At 68.0% G+C, this 21,188-nt stretch overlaps 2 protein-coding genes across 2 annotated transcripts; both read left to right on the top strand.

Moving 5' to 3' along the window:
* Window positions 1-6,956: 6,956 nt before the first annotated feature.
* Window positions 6,957-9,512, top strand: LSCM1_08235 (uncharacterized protein; the record flags this gene model as incomplete). The annotated part of the gene is made up of 1 exon (XM_067325570.1): window positions 6,957-9,512. One exon carries the CDS (start codon window positions 6,957-6,959, stop codon window positions 9,510-9,512), a length of 2,556 nt encoding a protein of 851 aa, XP_067181597.1.
* Window positions 9,513-14,471: 4,959 nt separating this feature from the next.
* Window positions 14,472-17,027, top strand: LSCM1_08234 (uncharacterized protein; the record flags this gene model as incomplete). The annotated part of the gene is made up of 1 exon (XM_067325569.1): window positions 14,472-17,027. One exon carries the CDS (start codon window positions 14,472-14,474, stop codon window positions 17,025-17,027), a length of 2,556 nt encoding a protein of 851 aa, XP_067181596.1.
* Between the last annotated feature and the right edge of the window lie 4,161 nt (window positions 17,028-21,188).

Below are 21,188 nucleotides of genomic sequence, written 5' to 3'. Positions count from 1 at the left end.
CGACTCGGTGCGCATCAGCGCCGCCCTGCTGCCGTCGTGGACGCTGCGCGTGGTGGAGCGGGACTGCGCGTGGTGCCTGGACGCGGGCTGGTACGGGCCCGCTGTGGAGGGCGTGGAGCTGCAGCCGCGGCACGGTGTGTTCGCGACGTCGTCTGCGCCGCTGGGCCGCGTGGGGCCGATGCTGCTTGCGATGGCGAGCGTGACGGACGACGTGAATGTGCGCGCGGAGCTGCGGCGGTGGGAGTGGCTGCGGCGTGTGTACGGCGAGGGGTTTCCGACGGCGGGCGACGGTGCTGGGGCGACCGCGCCGCCGCGAACACCATATCTGGCGGTGATGGGGATCCCGTCGACGGACCAGCCGGCGCGCGCTGCCCTGCGTGAGGCGCAGCGTGGGACGTGGCTCGGCTACCAGGAGGTGGCACGCACGGAGAACCACTTCGATGCGGCGCTGCTGCAGCTATACCTCTTTGCGGCTGTAGAGCCTGCGGTGCCTGCTGATGTGACGCCGGATGCGCCGGGAACGGCACCGTCGGCGATGAAAGGAAGTGCACCGCCGAGCATCTTCGCCTCCCTTTGCCATAACACGGCCACCCTGCTGCCGAGCGTGCGAGAGTACGGCGCGGCTTCATGTGCCCTGGCAGCAGACAGCGTAGGGACTGAGGGCCTCGTCCTCGACATCGAGCGCCGCCGGGTGGCCCTCCGCCGCGCTTGGCAGCATACAGATGTTGTAAATTCGCCCTGTGATCGAGTTGTCCGGGCATGTCATGCCGAAGAGGGGGCAACGACCTCCTTGTTGGCCTATCTGAGCCGCGTACTGTCACTGCCCGTGACCCCAGCGTTTATCACACCGGCGGAGTACATCTGCTGCGCGTCGTCTGCGCTGTGGCAGGAGGCGCTGGCGCACCGCAACGTCTTGTGGATCGACATGATGACAGACCGGCGGCCAACAACGGCAAAAAGAATAGGCGAAGACGGCAAGTGGGGCCTTCCCGTGGAGGTGGGGATGAGCCAGAAGCTGATCCTGTGGCTGGAGTACGCGTACCACGCGTTCCCGACGGTGCCGTTCATCATCAAGGGCGACGACGACACGTACGTGAAGGTGCCGCAGTTCCTGAGCGATGTGCGGTACGTGATGGGCGGCATGCAGGCGCGTCAACCACCGCCCCCGCCGCGGTGGTCGGTGAGCAGCGCGCAAGAGAGTGCGATGGAGCTGCGGTTGGCGGGGGCAGGGGCGACTGGCGGCACAGATGCCGGTGCCGGCGAGGCGAAGGTGGGGAGAGCTGCGTCTGTTGTGAACGAGGCGGAGTGCGTGTATTGGGGCAGCCTGCGCCATCACCTGCACACGCAGTTTGGCGCTGGAATGACGTTCATGATGCACCGCCGTGTGGCGCAAGCACTGCTGGAGCCGAAGGCGAGTAAACGCCGGCTTGACATTGTGCGCCTCGCCGCGGACGACTTCTCGCCGAAGCGGACGTCGGCATACCGGCGCATCATGTTTCACCACGAGGACATCCTCACAGGGCTGCAGATCTACCGCTCGTTAGCACGGGTGAAGGAGCTCTGCCCGAATGGGCGACTGTGGTATGTGAAGGAGTGGTACGCGCGCTTTCATGACATGCACGTCGGGCGGACGCACAACGTGACGTGGTCGACGGTGGTGGCGCACCGGTGCCGTCCGTCTGACGCGTACTACCTGCACCATTACTTCCATGAGGAGTACCGCATTGCCGCCGCCGGGAGCATGTACGCGACGGAGGAGGAGCACGAGGCGGCGGCAGTCAAGATGGCGATGCAGTGGGTGGCGGAGAGCCGGCAGGATCCGCTTCTGATGGCGCTGAATTGGAGCGGCCTGCCGGATGTGCAATGGGTGCGGAACATCTCCCGGCGCCCGCCCTTCAAGCTGGCCGAAGGCGACGGCGTCGCTGTGTACGAGAACCGCTACGAGTACTGGACGCATGAGGCGACCAGCATCCACGACGGGTATCGCTCTCTGCCGCAGTGGTGAGGAGGCGGACACGGGCGGCGGCCCGTAGACATGACGCGTCTTGAGGTGCGCAGACGCAGAGAGAGGGAGAGAGGATGCGAAAGGGTTGCGCAGCGGAGGGGTGAAGGAAGGACAACCGCACCCGTCGGCACGCAGCTGTGCGGCAGTGCTCGCGTTGTACGTCTGCTCATGCATAGCAGCCCTCTCTCTGCGGATCCCGCAGGGGAGGGACTGCGCCTTCGTGGGGTTACTGCTGCCAGCCACCGCGACCGCTGCTCCGCGACGACTCGCCACGCCCACCTCCCCCGCAGCCTCTTTCCCCCCTCCCCCCGACAGCGTCGCACAGAGCCTTCTCAGGGAGGACAGGTGCCAACGTGCATCAGAGACGCGGATGGCGGGTGGGGAGGGGGCGTGTGGGGACGGGGGCAATGCGCACTCGATGGACTCAGCCGCTCGCACGGCGCGGCTCTCTGTCGACTGTGCTCAGCGCCTCTGCTGTGCCGTGCTCTTTTGGGCGTCGTCTGCGCGGCAGGGCTTCTCTCTCTGTGTCGCGGGGAGGCCGGCCGGCCCCGTGCGCGGGCACAGGGGGGTGGGTGGGCTGCGCTGGCGCTGTGCGGCGGGTGACTGGCGGTGGCAGGACGGTGCGCGGATGGCGTGCCGTCTACTGCCGCGGGAGCGCTGTGATGCCGGCGACCAGGGCCCCCCGGGCGCCCGCCCGATTTCGCTGTGAGGGCGCGCGGGCCGATGCTGTGTCCGACGTGGTGCGCGATGTGGGCGGGCCGCTGGGAGCTCGCTGGGCGCCCCATCGGGAGGACATGATGCTGCGCGCGAGGACCTGTCTGCGCGCATGCTGCTCGCGCGGCCCGTGCCGGTGCACGCGCCCCTGTCCCCCTCGATGGCGTCGCTGGAAGCGGGAGACGCAGGCAGAGGCCCTCCCCCCAGGCAGCAGGGTGGTGCGGGCGCCGGCGCGAGGACTGTGCGTGCGGTGCCCGGCGCCGCTGGCATGGTGTGCTGCCGGCACGCAAGGCGCGCAGGGGTGCGACGGCGTGAGGGCATCGACGGCAGCGGGCGGCGCTTAGCGGCTGTGTGCGCGTCCCCACACCACACACACCCACACTTATGTCTATGCCATAGATCGGCTGAGCCGGATTGCGGCGTAGGGCGGACAGGCGTCGCAGGGGAGCGGAGACTTGGCCGGGACACCCGGCGTCTCTGTCATGGACCTCAGCTAGCCGCCGCCCGCCTCATGTGAGACCGCCGACACGCAGAGCTGCGTACCGCCGCACCGCGCAGCATCGCCTGCTCGTGCGCTCTCTCCTTCGCGGACGTGCTGCTGTGCCGCCGTGACTCACTGCTCATCTCTTTTCCCTCTTTCCTCTGGTGCTTGCCGGCCCTCCCCACTGACGGGCCGAAGCTCACAGCGTGTCGCGTCTTCTTGTCCTTTGTGTGCTTGCCTGCGGACCCTCCTCCCCACGCCATCCCCTCTCTCGGGTGCGTCCCCCTCTCTTCGGTCATCTGCACCCTTTGTGTGCTCGGGCAGGCTGGCAGGTGCCGGAAGCTCGCTGTGGCGGGATAGGCAGAGGGCACGCGCTGACCGCGCGCACGACGATGCGGCAGGGCAGCTGTGCGCACGCAGTGAAGTGGCGCCCTGCGGCGGGCCATGTAACTGCTGTAGACGATGACATGGCCTCGAGCTCGGTGGCAGCCGAGGCAGCGGCGAAGGATGCCTGCCACTCTGCCTGCCTGGCCGAAGCCGCCAGTACGTTATCGCCGCCGTCTGTCGGCGCCCACGAAGCGTTCCTGGAGCACGGCACGACGGCGCGCCCGCCCGTGAGGAGGTCTTTAGCGCCGACGCTGAGGCGGTGTGTGCTGTGCCAAGCGTTCCCGGCCTGCCGGCGCGGCACGGTGCCCCGCGTTGTGACGCTCGCACTGCTTGCGCTGACGCTCTACACGCTGCACACGGTGAGCCACGTGCCGCCTGTGGCGCCCGGGAGACCCGATGCGTCGCCGAGGTACGTGCAGCCGATGGCGCGTGCGTCGTGGTCTGTGCTGGTGCAGCACGAGGATGCGGCGCAGCGGCTGAACGCGACGCAGCCTGCGCTGTGCGGCGCCCAGCGAGCGCTGTGCGACTCGGTGCGCATCAGCGCCGCCCTGCTGCCGTCGTGGACGCTGCGCGTGGTGGAGCGGGACTGCGCGTGGTGCCTGGACGCGGGCTGGTACGGGCCCGCTGTGGAGGGCGTGGAGCTGCAGCCGCGGCACGGTGTGTTCGCGACGTCGTCTGCGCCGCTGGGCCGCGTGGGGCCGATGCTGCTTGCGATGGCGAGCGTGACGGACGACGTGAATGTGCGCGCGGAGCTGCGGCGGTGGGAGTGGCTGCGGCGTGTGTACGGCGAGGGGTTTCCGACGGCGGGCGACGGTGCTGGGGCGACCGCGCCGCCGCGAACACCATATCTGGCGGTGATGGGGATCCCGTCGACGGACCAGCCGGCGCGCGCTGCCCTGCGTGAGGCGCAGCGTGGGACGTGGCTCGGCTACCAGGAGGTGGCGCGCGGCGACAACGGCTTCAGCGGCGCGCTGCTGGCACTGTACTTATTCGCAGCGGCGGAGTTGGCGCCCGGCGCTGCGTTCGCGGATGATGCGCAAGAGCGCTTGGGGGCGCTGCTGCCGACGGCGGCGGAGTACAGGACTGCCAGCGAGGCGCAGCTGGCGCTGGCGAAGCAGGCGGACGGCGTCGACACCGTGGGGGGCGAGAGGTACGTGCAGCGCCGGGTGGAGCTGCGGCGCAGCTGGCGTGCTGGTGCGGTGGGCGACACGCCATGTGGGGGTGTGGGCGACAGCTGGACGGCTGGCGACGCGGAGACGTCTGCACTGTCATACCTGAGCGGCGCCCTGTCGCTCCCGGTGACCCCGGCATTCGTGGCCGCCGCGACGCACATCTGCTGCGCGTCGTCTGCGCTGTGGCAGGAGGCGCTGGCGCACCGCAACGTTGTGTGGATCGACATGATGACAGACCGGCGACCCACGACGAAGAAGAGGCTCGGCGAGGAAGGAAACTGGGGCCTTCCCGTGGAGGTGGGGATGAGCCAGAAGCTGATCCTGTGGCTGGAGTACGCGTACCACGCGTTCCCGACGGTGCCGTTCATCATCAAGGGCGACGACGACACGTACGTGAAGGTGCCGCAGTTCCTGAGCGATGTGCGGTACGTGATGGGCGGTAGACTGGAGCGTCAACCACCGCCCCCGCCTGCTGCCGCGGTCGAGCAGAGTGGCACAGACGCACTGTCCGTGAACCGGACGGAGTGCGCGTACTGGGGCACCTATGGAGTGTACAAATCAGTTTTGTTTTCTGTCGGTATGCTGTTCATGCTGCAGCGGCTGCTTATTCGAGCTCTTCTGCAGCCCTCCTCTAACGGAACTGAGGTCGATGCCGTGCTGCTGGCGGTGAAGGACTACGATCCTGCGCTGTCGCGCGCGTATCGCTCGCGGTTCTTTCAGTTCGAAGACATCATGACGGGAATGATGCTCCACGCTGCCCTGCCACGCGCCAAGATGGTGTGCCCGCACAACCGCGTGTGGTTCGTCAAGGAGGACTTTGCTCGTTTTCATGACCTACATCGCGACAGGGTGCACGACGTGACGTGGTCGACGGTGGTGGCGCACCGCTGCACGCCCGCTGACTATTATTACCTGCATTACTTCTTCCGGACTGAGCTGCCGGCGTCCGTGAACGTGTCGAGAAGGACAAGGTCAAAGAAGGCGATAGCGAGGAAGGCTGCGCAGTGGGTGGCGGCGCAGCGTCGCACCATGGGGCCGGAGGTGGTGGGCTGGGACGGGCTGCCTAGCACGCAGTGGGTGCATAGTTTGAAGCGGACGGTCGGGTACGACATGGCGGAGGCGGATGGCGTCCCGGTGTACCACAGCGGATACTGGCGGTACAGGAGCAAGGGGCTCGGCATCGACCACGGCCTCCTCTCGCAGCCGCAGACGTAGCGTGCGGCTTTAGGCTTGTGCTTGATGCTGCCCATCAATGCATTTTGATGTCTCTTTCCTGATTGTTTTTTGCATGCGTGCGCACGCGTCTGTGCGCTCGTATGCCGCTCTGATAAGCGACATGGCAGCCCGTTTGCTGGCGAGCAGCGCTCCTGCCGCACCTCTTATCGATCAGCTTTGCTTTTCTTTGCGTGCCCCTTGGCGTTGCTGTCGTTTGGCTGCTGTTTCTGATACCTCCGGCGAGGGTTACTCGGGTGCCCCCCTGTCGGGCGCCCGCCGGCGGCGTGGGCGTGCGCGTGTGTCGGACTGCGTGGCCGCCTTCTTGCTTGCGGCTGCCCCTGTGGGCCCCCCTCATCCACTGCCCCCCTCTTTCTCCTGTCTCTCCCTCTCACCTCCACCTTCGGCGCGACTGCTCGGCGACGATCGTCCATCGCGCGCAGCCGTAGCGATCCCCTTTGCCGCTGTGCGCATTCGCCCCTCCCCCCATCGCGTAACGGTTTGGCGTGCGATTTGCTCACGGTGCTGAGTCTTTAGTGCGGATGGCCGCCTCGCAGCGTGGCGCGCTCTCTCCAACGAAATACGCTGTCTGCTTCCGCCCTGCTGCGCGCGCCGCCTCGCCGGCACCGCCCCTCTTCCGACCGCCCTCGCCTTCCCCTCCACTCCCCATACACACGAGGATCGGCTGCCGCCCCGGGCTGCTGCTGCTCTGCGGACGCGGGCAGGGGACTGTGGAAGCGGAGCCGGCGCCGGGAGAGTGGCGGCCGCATTTGGCGCGCTTCGTTCGCTGACTCGGCTGCCAGCGGCGGCCACGCTTCGGCGTATCGGCTGCGGTGCGTGCGGGTGCTTGCTTGCACTGCTCGGCGCTGTGCTGCCTGCCCCCCCCTCTTGCGCAGAACCCCCTCGCCGCTTTCCGTCTCTCTCTGGTACTCGTGCTGCGTGGGCACGAGCTCACCGCTGAGAGCCGGAGGCGCCCCGCTCAGGCATGTCGCAGTCGACGTCGCCAATGGCTGTGAAGCGCCGCGCTGGCGCATCTCGCGCGGGCGCGGGCGGTGACGTGACGGCTGTGCCGCCGTTGGCGACGGAGGGGTGGGAGGAGAGCACTGGGTGTACGGCGCACGATGCCCCCGTCTGCGCCTCGTGGCAACCGGACGCCGCCAGCGCCGCCGACCTCTGCGCCTCGCTTTCTCATGAGCCCAGCTCTTGTGCCGTCCCCAGCTCCCCCCGCACGAGTCGCCACCGGCCTGCGAGTGTGTCGCTCAGACGACCGCCGTGGAGGCCGCTAAGCAGCGGGGCTTGTCGCGCCGTCCCCCACGCCGTTTTGGCGCTCGCCCTGGTGATGCTGCTCTACGCGCTGGTCGCGACGCAGTTTCTGGAGGCTGCACACTTGGACGGCACGGAGGATGCGCTCGACTATCTGGGGCGTCTGCACGACACGGGCCATGCGCCGTGGTCTGTGCTGGTGCAGCACGAGGATGCGGCGCAGCGGCTGAACGCGACGCAGCCTGCGCTGTGCGGCGCCCAGCGAGCGCTGTGCGACTCGGTGCGCATCAGCGCCGCCCTGCTGCCGTCGTGGACGCTGCGCGTGGTGGAGCGGGACTGCGCGTGGTGCCTGGACGCGGGCTGGTACGGGCCCGCTGTGGAGGGCGTGGAGCTGCAGCCGCGGCACGGTGTGTTCGCGACGTCGTCTGCGCCGCTGGGCCGCGTGGGGCCGATGCTGCTTGCGATGGCGAGCGTGACGGACGACGTGAATGTGCGCGCGGAGCTGCGGCGGTGGGAGTGGCTGCGGCGTGTGTACGGCGAGGGGTTTCCGACGGCGGGCGACGGTGCTGGGGCGACCGCGCCGCCGCGAACACCATATCTGGCGGTGATGGGGATCCCGTCGACGGACCAGCCGGCGCGCGCTGCCCTGCGTGAGGCGCAACGCAAGACGTGGCTCGGCTACCAGGAGGTGGCACGCACGGAGAACCACTTCGATGCGGCGCTGCTGCAGCTATACCTCTTTGCGGCTGTAGAGCCTGCGGTGCCTGCTGATGTGACGCCGGATGCGCCGGGAACGGCACCGTCGGCGATGAAAGGAAGTGCACCGCCGAGCATCTTCGCCTCCCTTTGCCATAACACGGCCACCCTGCTGCCGAGCGTGCGAGAGTACGGCGCGGCTTCATGTGCCCTGGCAGCAGACAGCGTAGGGACTGAGGGCCTCGTCCTCGACATCGAGCGCCGCCGGGTGGCCCTCCGCCGCGCTTGGCAGCATACAGATGTTGTAAATTCGCCCTGTGATCGAGTTGTCCGGGCATGTCATGCCGAAGAGGGGGCAACGACCTCCTTGTTGGCCTATCTGAGCCGCGTACTGTCACTGCCCGTGACCCCAGCGTTTATCACACCGGCGGAGTACATCTGCTGCGCGTCGTCTGCGCTGTGGCAGGAGGCGCTGGCGCACCGCAACGTCTTGTGGATCGACATGATGACAGACCGGCGGCCAACAACGGCAAAAAGAATAGGCGAAGACGGCAAGTGGGGCCTTCCCGTGGAGGTGGGGATGAGCCAGAAGCTGATCCTGTGGCTGGAGTACGCGTACCACGCGTTCCCGACGGTGCCGTTCATCATCAAGGGCGACGACGACACGTACGTGAAGGTGCCGCAGTTCCTGAGCGATGTGCGGTACGTGATGGGCGGCATGCAGGCGCGTCAACCACCGCCCCCGCCGCGGTGGTCGGTGAGCAGCGCGCAAGAGAGTGCGATGGAGCTGCGGTTGGCGGGGGCAGGGGCGACTGGCGGCACAGATGCCGGTGCCGGCGAGGCGAAGGTGGGGAGAGCTGCGTCTGTTGTGAACGAGGCGGAGTGCGTGTATTGGGGCAGCCTGCGCCATCACCTGCACACGCAGTTTGGCGCTGGAATGACGTTCATGATGCACCGCCGTGTGGCGCAAGCACTGCTGGAGCCGAAGGCGAGTAAACGCCGGCTTGACATTGTGCGCCTCGCCGCGGACGACTTCTCGCCGAAGCGGACGTCGGCATACCGGCGCATCATGTTTCACCACGAGGACATCCTCACAGGGCTGCAGATCTACCGCTCGTTAGCACGGGTGAAGGAGCTCTGCCCGAATGGGCGACTGTGGTATGTGAAGGAGTGGTACGCGCGCTTTCATGACATGCACGTCGGGCGGACGCACAACGTGACGTGGTCGACGGTGGTGGCGCACCGGTGCCGTCCGTCTGACGCGTACTACCTGCACCATTACTTCCATGAGGAGTACCGCATTGCCGCCGCCGGGAGCATGTACGCGACGGAGGAGGAGCACGAGGCGGCGGCAGTCAAGATGGCGATGCAGTGGGTGGCGGAGAGCCGGCAGGATCCGCTTCTGATGGCGCTGAATTGGAGCGGCCTGCCGGATGTGCAATGGGTGCGGAACATCTCCCGGCGCCCGCCCTTCAAGCTGGCCGAAGGCGACGGCGTCGCTGTGTACGAGAACCGCTACGAGTACTGGACGCATGAGGCGACCAGCATCCACGACGGGTATCGCTCTCTGCCGCAGTGGTGAGGAGGCGGACACGGGCGGCGGCCCGTAGACATGACGCGTCTTGAGGTGCGCAGACGCAGAGAGAGGGAGAGAGGATGCGAAAGGGTTGCGCAGCGGAGGGGTGAAGGAAGGACAACCGCACCCGTCGGCACGCAGCTGTGCGGCAGTGCTCGCGTTGTACGTCTGCTCATGCATAGCAGCCCTCTCTCTGCGGATCCCGCAGGGGAGGGACTGCGCCTTCGTGGGGTTACTGCTGCCAGCCACCGCGACCGCTGCTCCGCGACGACTCGCCACGCCCACCTCCCCCGCAGCCTCTTTCCCCCCTCCCCCCGACAGCGTCGCACAGAGCCTTCTCAGGGAGGACAGGTGCCAACGTGCATCAGAGACGCGGATGGCGGGTGGGGAGGGGGCGTGTGGGGACGGGGGCAATGCGCACTCGATGGACTCAGCCGCTCGCACGGCGCGGCTCTCTGTCGACTGTGCTCAGCGCCTCTGCTGTGCCGTGCTCTTTTGGGCGTCGTCTGCGCGGCAGGGCTTCTCTCTCTGTGTCGCGGGGAGGCCGGCCGGCCCCGTGCGCGGGCACAGGGGGGTGGGTGGGCTGCGCTGGCGCTGTGCGGCGGGTGACTGGCGGTGGCAGGACGGTGCGCGGATGGCGTGCCGTCTACTGCCGCGGGAGCGCTGTGATGCCGGCGACCAGGGCCCCCCGGGCGCCCGCCCGATTTCGCTGTGAGGGCGCGCGGGCCGATGCTGTGTCCGACGTGGTGCGCGATGTGGGCGGGCCGCTGGGAGCTCGCTGGGCGCCCCATCGGGAGGACATGATGCTGCGCGCGAGGACCTGTCTGCGCGCATGCTGCTCGCGCGGCCCGTGCCGGCCCGTGCCGGTGCACGCGCCCCTGTCCCCCTCGATGGCGTCGCTGGAAGCGGGAGACGCAGGCAGAGGCCCTCCCCCCAGGCAGCAGGGTGGTGCGGGCGCCGGCGCGAGGACTGTGCGTGCGGTGCCCGGCGCCGCTGGCATGGTGTGCTGCCGGCACGCAAGGCGCGCAGGGGTGCGACGGCGTGAGGGCATCGACGGCAGCGGGCGGCGCTTAGCGGCTGTGTGCGCGTCCCCACACCACACACACCCACACTTATGTCTATGCCATAGATCGGCTGAGCCGGATTGCGGCGTAGGGCGGACAGGCGTCGCAGGGGAGCGGAGACTTGGCCGGGACACCCGGCGTCTCTGTCATGGACCTCAGCTAGCCGCCGCCCGCCTCATGTGAGACCGCCGACACGCAGAGCTGCGTACCGCCGCACCGCGCAGCATCGCCTGCTCGTGCGCTCTCTCCTTCGCGGACGTGCTGCTGTGCCGCCGTGACTCACTGCTCATCTCTTTTCCCTCTTTCCTCTGGTGCTTGCCGGCCCTCCCCCACTGACGGGCCGAAGCTCACAGCGTGTCGCGTCTTCTTGTCCTTTGTGTGCTTGCCTGCGGACCCTCCTCCCCACGCCATCCCCTCTCTCGGGTGCGTCCCCCTCTCTTCGGTCATCTGCACCCTTTGTGTGCTCGGGCAGGCTGGCAGGTGCCGGAAGCTCGCTGTGGCGGGATAGGCAGAGGGCACGCGCTGACCGCGCGCACGACGATGCGGCAGGGCAGCTGTGCGCACGCAGTGAAGTGGCGCCCTGCGGCGGGCCATGTAACTGCTGTAGACGATGACATGGCCTCGAGCTCGGTGGCAGCCGAGGCAGCGGCGAAGGATGCCTGCCACTCTGCCTGCCTGGCCGAAGCCGCCAGTACGTTATCGCCGCCGTCTGTCGGCGCCCACGAAGCGTTCCTGGAGCACGGCACGACGGCGCGCCCGCCCGTGAGGAGGTCTTTAGCGCCGACGCTGAGGCGGTGTGTGCTGTGCCAAGCGTTCCCGGCCTGCCGGCGCGGCACGGTGCCCCGCGTTGTGACGCTCGCACTGCTTGCGCTGACGCTCTACACGCTGCACACGGTGAGCCACGTGCCGCCTGTGGCGCCCGGGAGACCCGATGCGTCGCCGAGGTACGTGCAGCCGATGGCGCGTGCGTCGTGGTCTGTGCTGGTGCAGCACGAGGATGCGGCGCAGCGGCTGAACGCGACGCAGCCTGCGCTGTGCGGCGCCCAGCGAGCGCTGTGCGACTCGGTGCGCATCAGCGCCGCCCTGCTGCCGTCGTGGACGCTGCGCGTGGTGGAGCGGGACTGCGCGTGGTGCCTGGACGCGGGCTGGTACGGGCCCGCTGTGGAGGGCGTGGAGCTGCAGCCGCGGCACGGTGTGTTCGCGACGTCGTCTGCGCCGCTGGGCCGCGTGGGGCCGATGCTGCTTGCGATGGCGAGCGTGACGGACGACGTGAATGTGCGCGCGGAGCTGCGGCGGTGGGAGTGGCTGCGGCGTGTGTACGGCGAGGGGTTTCCGACGGCGGGCGACGGTGCTGGGGCGACCGCGCCGCCGCGAACACCATATCTGGCGGTGATGGGGATCCCGTCGACGGACCAGCCGGCGCGCGCTGCCCTGCGTGAGGCGCAGCGTGGGACGTGGCTCGGCTACCAGGAGGTGGCGCGCGGCGACAACGGCTTCAGCGGCGCGCTGCTGGCACTGTACTTATTCGCAGCGGCGGAGTTGGCGCCCGGCGCTGCGTTCGCGGATGATGCGCAAGAGCGCTTGGGGGCGCTGCTGCCGACGGCGGCGGAGTACAGGACTGCCAGCGAGGCGCAGCTGGCGCTGGCGAAGCAGGCGGACGGCGTCGACACCGTGGGGGGCGAGAGGTACGTGCAGCGCCGGGTGGAGCTGCGGCGCAGCTGGCGTGCTGGTGCGGTGGGCGACACGCCATGTGGGGGTGTGGGCGACAGCTGGACGGCTGGCGACGCGGAGACGTCTGCACTGTCATACCTGAGCGGCGCCCTGTCGCTCCCGGTGACCCCTGCATTCACGGCGCCGGCGGAGTACATCTGCCACGCGTCGTCTGCGCTGTGGCAGGAGGCGCTGGCGCACCGCAACGTTGTGTGGATCGACATGATGACAGACCGGCGACCCACGACGAAGAAGAGGCTCGGCGAGGAAGGAAACTGGGGCCTTCCCGTGGAGGTGGGGATGAGCCAGAAGCTGATCCTGTGGCTGGAGTACGCGTACCACGCGTTCCCGACGGTGCCGTTCATCATCAAGGGCGACGACGACACGTACGTGAAGGTGCCGCAGTTCCTGAGCGATGTGCGGTACGTGATGGGCGGTAGACTGGAGCGTCAACCACCGCCCCCGCCTGCTGCCGCGGTCGAGCAGAGTGGCACAGACGCACTGTCCGTGAACCGGACGGAGTGCGCGTACTGGGGCACCTATGGAGTGTACAAATCAGTTTTGTTTTCTGTCGGTATGCTGTTCATGCTGCAGCGGCTGCTTATTCGAGCTCTTCTGCAGCCCTCCTCTAACGGAACTGAGGTCGATGCCGTGCTGCTGGCGGTGAAGGACTACGATCCTGCGCTGTCGCGCGCGTATCGCTCGCGGTTCTTTCAGTTCGAAGACATCATGACGGGAATGATGCTCCACGCTGCCCTGCCACGCGCCAAGATGGTGTGCCCGCACAACCGCGTGTGGTTCGTCAAGGAAGGCCTCGCACGCTTTCATGACATGCATCGAGGCAAGGTGCACGACGTGACGTGGTCGACGGTGGTGGCGCACCGCTGCACGCCCGCTGACTATTATTACCTGCATTACTTCTTCCGGACTGAGCTGCCGGCGTCCGTGAACGTGTCGAGAAGGACAAGGTCAAAGAAGGCGATAGCGAGGAAGGCTGCGCAGTGGGTGGCGGCGCAGCGTCGCACCATGGGGCCGGAGGTGGTGGGCTGGGACGGGCTGCCTAGCACGCAGTGGGTGCATAGTTTGAAGCGGACGGTCGGGTACGACATGGCGGAGGCGGATGGCGTCCCGGTGTACCACAGCGGATACTGGCGGTACAGGAGCAAGGGGCTCGGCATCGACCACGGCCTCCTCTCGCAGCCGCAGACGTAGCGTGCGGCTTTAGGCTTGTGCTTGATGCTGCCCATCAATGCATTTTGATGTCTCTTTCCTGATTGTTTTTTGCATGCGTGCGCACGCGTCTGTGCGCTCGTATGCCGCTCTGATAAGCGACATGGCAGCCCGTTTGCTGGCGAGCAGCGCTCCTGCCGCACCTCTTATCGATCAGCTTTGCTTTTCTTTGCGTGCCCCTTGGCGTTGCTGTCGTTTGGCTGCTGTTTCTGATACCTCCGGCGAGGGTTACTCGGGTGCCCCCCTGTCGGGCGCCCGCCGGCGGCGTGGGCGTGCGCGTGTGTCGGACTGCGTGGCCGCCTTCTTGCTTGCGGCTGCCCCTGTGGGCCCCCCTCATCCACTGCCCCCCTCTTTCTCCTGTCTCTCCCTCTCACCTCCACCTTCGGCGCGACTGCTCGGCGACGATCGTCCATCGCGCGCAGCCGTAGCGATCCCCTTTGCCGCTGTGCGCATTCGCCCCTCCCCCCATCGCGTAACGGTTTGGCGTGCGATTTGCTCACGGTGCTGAGTCTTTAGTGCGGATGGCCGCCTCGCAGCGTGGCGCGCTCTCTCCAACGAAATACGCTGTCTGCTTCCGCCCTGCTGCGCGCGCCGCCTCGCCGGCACCGCCCCTCTTCCGACCGCCCTCGCCTTCCCCTCCACTCCCCATACACACGAGGATCGGCTGCCGCCCCGGGCTGCTGCTGCTCTGCGGACGCGGGCAGGGGACTGTGGAAGCGGAGCCGGCGCCGGGAGAGTGGCGGCCGCATTTGGCGCGCTTCGTTCGCTGACTCGGCTGCCAGCGGCGGCCACGCTTCGGCGTATCGGCTGCGGTGCGTGCGGGTGCTTGCTTGCACTGCTCGGCGCTGTGCTGCCTGCCCCCCTCTTGCGCAGAACCCCTCGCCGCTTTCCGTCTCTCTCTGGTACTCGTGCTGCGTGGGCACGAGCTCACCGCTGAGAGCCGGAGGCGCCCCGCTCAGGCATGTCGCAGTCGACGTCGCCAATGGCTGTGAAGCGCCGCGCTGGCGCATCTCGCGCGGGCGCGGGCGGTGACGTGACGGCTGTGCCGCCGTTGGCGACGGAGGGGTGGGAGGAGAGCACTGGGTGTACGGCGCACGATGCCCCCGTCTGCGCCTCGTGGCAACCGGACGCCGCCAGCGCCGCCGACCTCTGCGCCTCGCTTTCTCATGAGCCCAGCTCTTGTGCCGTCCCCAGCTCCCCCCGCACGAGTCGCCACCGGCCTGCGAGTGTGTCGCTCAGACGACCGCCGTGGAGGCCGCTAAGCAGCGGGGCTTGTCGCGCCGTCCCCCACGCCGTTTTGGCGCTCGCCCTGGTGATGCTGCTCTACGCGCTGGTCGCGACGCAGTTTCTGGAGGCTGCACACTTGGACGGCACGGAGGATGCGCTCGACTATCTGGGGCGTCTGCACGACACGGGCCATGCGCCGTGGTCTGTGCTGGTGCAGCACGAGGATGCGGCGCAGCGGCTGAACGCGACGCAGCCTGCGCTGTGCGGCGCCCAGCGAGCGCTGTGCGACTCGGTGCGCATCAGCGCCGCCCTGCTGCCGTCGTGGACGCTGCGCGTGGTGGAGCGGGACTGCGCGTGGTGCCTGGACGCGGGCTGGTACGGGCCCGCTGTGGAGGGCGTGGAGCTGCAGCCGCGGCACGGTGTGTTCGCGACGTCGTCTGCGCCGCTGGGCCGCGTGGGGCCGATGCTGCTTGCGATGGCGAGCGTGACGGACGACGTGAATGTGCGCGCGGAGCTGCGGCGGTGGGAGTGGCTGCGGCGTGTGTACGGCGAGGGGTTTCCGACGGCGGGCGACGGTGCTGGGGCGACCGCGCCGCCGCGAACACCATATCTGGCGGTGATGGGGATCCCGTCGACGGACCAGCCGGCGCGCGCTGCCCTGCGTGAGGCGCAACGCAAGACGTGGCTCGGCTACCAGGAGGTGGCACGCACGGAGAACCACTTCGATGCGGCGCTGCTGCAGCTATACCTCTTTGCGGCTGTAGAGCCTGCGGTGCCTGCTGATGTGACGCCGGATGCGCCGGGAACGGCACCGTCGGCGATGAAAGGAAGTGCACCGCCGAGCATCTTCGCCTCCCTTTGCCATAACACGGCCACCCTGCTGCCGAGCGTGCGAGAGTACGGCGCGGCTTCATGTGCCCTGGCAGCAGACAGCGTAGGGACTGAGGGCCTCGTCCTCGACATCGAGCGCCGCCGGGTGGCCCTCCGCCGCGCTTGGCAGCATACAGATGTTGTAAATTCGCCCTGTGATCGAGTTGTCCGGGCATGTCATGCCGAAGAGGGGGCAACGACCTCCTTGTTGGCCTATCTGAGCCGCGTACTGTCACTGCCCGTGACCCCAGCGTTTATCACACCGGCGGAGTACATCTGCTGCGCGTCGTCTGCGCTGTGGCAGGAGGCGCTGGCGCACCGCAACGTCTTGTGGATCGACATGATGACAGACCGGCGGCCAACAACGGCAAAAAGAATAGGCGAAGACGGCAAGTGGGGCCTTCCCGTGGAGGTGGGGATGAGCCAGAAGCTGATCCTGTGGCTGGAGTACGCGTACCACGCGTTCCCGACGGTGCCGTTCATCATCAAGGGCGACGACGACACGTACGTGAAGGTGCCGCAGTTCCTGAGCGATGTGCGGTACGTGATGGGCGGCATGCAGGCGCGTCAACCACCGCCCCCGCCGCGGTGGTCGGTGAGCAGCGCGCAAGAGAGTGCGATGGAGCTGCGGTTGGCGGGGGCAGGGGCGACTGGCGGCACAGATGCCGGTGCCGGCGAGGCGAAGGTGGGGAGAGCTGCGTCTGTTGTGAACGAGGCGGAGTGCGTGTATTGGGGCAGCCTGCGCCATCACCTGCACACGCAGTTTGGCGCTGGAATGACGTTCATGATGCACCGCCGTGTGGCGCAAGCACTGCTGGAGCCGAAGGCGAGTAAACGCCGGCTTGACATTGTGCGCCTCGCCGCGGACGACTTCTCGCCGAAGCGGACGTCGGCATACCGGCGCATCATGTTTCACCACGAGGACATCCTCACAGGGCTGCAGATCTACCGCTCGTTAGCACGGGTGAAGGAGCTCTGCCCGAATGGGCGACTGTGGTATGTGAAGGAGTGGTACGCGCGCTTTCATGACATGCACGTCGGGCGGACGCACAACGTGACGTGGTCGACGGTGGTGGCGCACCGGTGCCGTCCGTCTGACGCGTACTACCTGCACCATTACTTCCATGAGGAGTACCGCATTGCCGCCGCCGGGAGCATGTACGCGACGGAGGAGGAGCACGAGGCGGCGGCAGTCAAGATGGCGATGCAGTGGGTGGCGGAGAGCCGGCAGGATCCGCTTCTGATGGCGCTGAATTGGAGCGGCCTGCCGGATGTGCAATGGGTGCGGAACATCTCCCGGCGCCCGCCCTTCAAGCTGGCCGAAGGCGACGGCGTCGCTGTGTACGAGAACCGCTACGAGTACTGGACGCATGAGGCGACCAGCATCCACGACGGGTATCGCTCTCTGCCGCAGTGGTGAGGAGGCGGACACGGGCGGCGGCCCGTAGACATGACGCGTCTTGAGGTGCGCAGACGCAGAGAGAGGGAGAGAGGATGCGAAAGGGTTGCGCAGCGGAGGGGTGAAGGAAGGACAACCGCACCCGTCGGCACGCAGCTGTGCGGCAGTGCTCGCGTTGTACGTCTGCTCATGCATAGCAGCCCTCTCTCTGCGGATCCCGCAGGGGAGGGACTGCGCCTTCGTGGGGTTACTGCTGCCAGCCACCGCGACCGCTGCTCCGCGACGACTCGCCACGCCCACCTCCCCCCGCAGCCTCTTTCCCCCCTCCCCCCGACAGCGTCGCACAGAGCCTTCTCAGGGAGGACAGGTGCCAACGTGCATCAGAGACGCGGATGGCGGGTGGGGAGGGGGCGTGTGGGGACGGGGGCAATGCGCACTCGATGGACTCAGCCGCTCGCACGGCGCGGCTCTCTGTCGACTGTGCTCAGCGCCTCTGCTGTGCCGTGCTCTTTTGGGCGTCGTCTGCGCGGCAGGGCTTCTCTCTCTGTGTCGCGGGGAGGCCGGCCGGCCCCGTGCGCGGGCACAGGGGGGTGGGTGGGCTGCGCTGGCGCTGTGCGGCGGGTGACTGGCGGTGGCAGGACGGTGCGCGGATGGCGTGCCGTCTACTGCCGCGGGAGCGCTGTGATGCCGGCGACCAGGGCCCCCCCGGGCGCCCGCCCGATTTCGCTGTGAGGGCGCGCGGGCCGATGCTGTGTCCGACGTGGTGCGCGATGTGGGCGGGCCGCTGGGAGCTCGCTGGGCGCCCCATCGGGAGGACATGATGCTGCGCGCGAGGACCTGTCTGCGCGCATGCTGCTCGCGCGGCCCGTGCCGGCCCGTGCCGGTGCACGCGCCCCTGTCCCCCTCGATGGCGTCGCTGGAAGCGGGAGACGCAGGCAGAGGCCCTCCCCCCAGGCAGCAGGGTGGTGCGGGCGCCGGCGCGAGGACTGTGCGTGCGGTGCCCGGCGCCGCTGGCATGGTGTGCTGCCGGCACGCAAGGCGCGCAGGGGTGCGACGGCGTGAGGGCATCGACGGCAGCGGGCGGCGCTTAGCGGCTGTGTGCGCGTCCCCACACCACACACACCCACACTTATGTCTATGCCATAGATCGGCTGAGCCGGATTGCGGCGTAGGGCGGACAGGCGTCGCAGGGGAGCGGAGACTTGGCCGGGACACCCGGCGTCTCTGTCATGGACCTCAGCTAGCCGCCGCCCGCCTCATGTGAGACCGCCGACACGCAGAGCTGCGTACCGCCGCACCGCGCAGCATCGCCTGCTCGTGCGCTCTCTCCTTCGCGGACGTGCTGCTGTGCCGCCGTGACTCACTGCTCATCTCTTTTCCCTCTTTCCTCTGGTGCTTGCCGGCCCTCCCCCACTGACGGGCCGAAGCTCACAGCGTGTCGCGTCTTCTTGTCCTTTGTGTGCTTGCCTGCGGACCCTCCTCCCCACGCCATCCCCTCTCTCGGGTGCGTCCCCCTCTCTTCGGTCATCTGCACCCTTTGTGTGCTCGGGCAGGCTGGCAGGTGCCGGAAGCTCGCTGTGGCGGGATAGGCAGAGGGGCACGCGCTGACCGCGCGCACGACGATGCGGCAGGGCAGCTGTGCGCACGCAGTGAAGTGGCGCCCTGCGGCGGGCCATGTAACTGCTGTAGACGATGACATGGCCTCGAGCTCGGTGGCAGCCGAGGCAGCGGCGAAGGATGCCTGCCACTCTGCCTGCCTGGCCGAAGCCGCCAGTACGTTATCGCCGCCGTCTGTCGGCGCCCACGAAGCGTTCCTGGAGCACGGCACGACGGCGCGCCCGCCCGTGAGGAGGTCTTTAGCGCCGACGCTGAGGCGGTGTGTGCTGTGCCAAGCGTTCCCGGCCTGCCGGCGCGGCACGGTGCCCCGCGTTGTGACGCTCGCACTGCTTGCGCTGACGCTCTACACGCTGCACACGGTGAGCCACGTGCCGCCTGTGGCGCCCAGGAGACCCGATGCGTCGCCGAGGTACGTGCAGCCGATGGCGCGTGCGTCGTGGTCTGTGCTGGTGCAGCACGAGGATGCGGCGCAGCGGCTGAACGCGACGCAGCCTGCGCTGTGCGGCGCCCAGCGAGCGCTGTGCGACTCGGTGCGCATCAGCGCCGCCCTGCTGCCGTCGTGGACGCTGCGCGTGGTGGAGCGGGACTGCGCGTGGTGCCTGGACGCGGGCTGGTACGGGCCCGCTGTGGAGGGCGTGGAGCTGCAGCCGCGGCACGGTGTGTTCGCGACGTCGTCTGCGCCGCTGGGCCGCGTGGGGCCGATGCTGCTTGCGATGGCGAGCGTGACGGACGACGTGAATGTGCGCGCGGAGCTGCGGCGGTGGGAGTGGCTGCGGCGTGTGTACGGCGAGGGGTTTCCGACGGCGGGCGACGGTGCTGGGGCGACCGCGCCGCCGCGAACACCATATCTGGCGGTGATGGGGATCCCGTCGACGGACCAGCCGGCGCGCGCTGCCCTGCGTGAGGCGCAGCGTGGGACGTGGCTCGGCTACCAGGAGGTGGCACGCACGGAGAACCACTTCGATGCGGCGCTGCTGCAGCTATACCTCTTTGCGGCTGTAGAGCCTGCGGTGCCTGCTGATGTGACGCCGGATGCGCCGGGAACGGCACCGTCGGCGATGAAAGGAAGTGCACCGCCGAGCATCTTCGCCTCCCTTTGCCATAACACGGCCACCCTGCTGCCGAGCGTGCGAGAGTACGGCGCGGCTTCATGTGCCCTGGCAGCAGACAGCGTAGGGACTGAGGGCCTCGTCCTCGACATCGAGCGCCGCCGGGTGGCCCTCCGCCGCGCTTGGCAGCATACAGATGTTGTAAATTCGCCCTGTGATCGAGTTGTCCGGGCATGTCATGCCGAAGAGGGGGCAACGACCTCCTTGTTGGCCTATCTGAGCCGCGTACTGTCACTGCCCGTGACCCCAGCGTTTATCACACCGGCGGAGTACATCTGCTGCGCGTCGTCTGCGCTGTGGCAGGAGGCGCTGGCGCACCGCAACGTCTTGTGGATCGACATGATGACAGACCGGCGGCCAACAACGGCAAAAAGAATAGGCGAAGACGGCAAGTGGGGCCTTCCCGTGGAGGTGGGGATGAGCCAGAAGCTGATCCTGTGGCTGGAGTACGCGTACCACGCGTTCCCGACGGTGCCGTTCATCATCAAGGGCGACGACGACACGTACGTGAAGGTGCCGCAGTTCCTGAGCGATGTGCGGTACGTGATGGGCGGCATGCAGGCGCGTCAACCACCGCCCCCGCCGCGGTGGTCGGTGAGCAGCGCGCAAGAGAGTGCGATGGAGCTGCGGTTGGCGGGGGCAGGGGCGACTGGCGGCACAGATGCCGGTGCCGGCGAGGCGAAGGTGGGGAGAGCTGCGTCTGTTGTGAACGAGGCGGAGTGCGTGTATTGGGGCAGCCTGCGCCATCACCTGCACACGCAGTTTGGCGCTGGAATGACGTTCATGATGCACCGCCGTGTGGCGCAAGCACTGCTGGAGCCGAAGGCGAGTAAACGCCGGCTTGACATTGTGCGCCTCGCCGCGGACGACTTCTCGCCGAAGCGGACGTCGGCATACCGGCGCATCATGTTTCACCACGAGGACATCCTCACAGGGCTGCAGATCTACCGCTCGTTAGCACGGGTGAAGGAGCTCTGCCCGAATGGGCGACTGTGGTATGTGAAGGAGTGGTACGCGCGCTTTCATGACATGCACGTCGGGCGGACGCACAACGTGACGTGGTCGACGGTGGTGGCGCACCGGTGCCGTCCGTCTGACGCGTACTACCTGCACCATTACTTCCATGAGGAGTACCGCATTGCCGCCGCCGGGAGCATGTACGCGACGGAGGAGGAGCACGAGGCGGCGGCAGTCAAGATGGCGATGCAGTGGGTGGCGGAGAGCCGGCAGGATCCGCTTCTGATGGCGCTGAATTGGAGCGGCCTGCCGGATGTGCAATGGGTGCGGAACATCTCCCGGCGCCCGCCCTTCAAGCTGGCCGAAGGCGACGGCGTCGCTGTGTACGAGAACCGCTACGAGTACTGGACGCATGAGGCGACCAGCATCCACGACGGGTATCGCTCTCTGCCGCAGTGGTGAGGAGGCGGACACGGGCGGCGGCCCGTAGACATGACGC

The sequence above is a fragment of the Leishmania martiniquensis genome, chromosome 2 (genome assembly GCF_017916325.1).
Source record: "Leishmania martiniquensis isolate LSCM1 chromosome 2, whole genome shotgun sequence".
Lineage (NCBI taxonomy): Eukaryota > Euglenozoa > Kinetoplastea > Trypanosomatida > Trypanosomatidae > Leishmania > Leishmania martiniquensis.
This window is presented reverse-complemented; position numbering and strand designations above follow the sequence as displayed.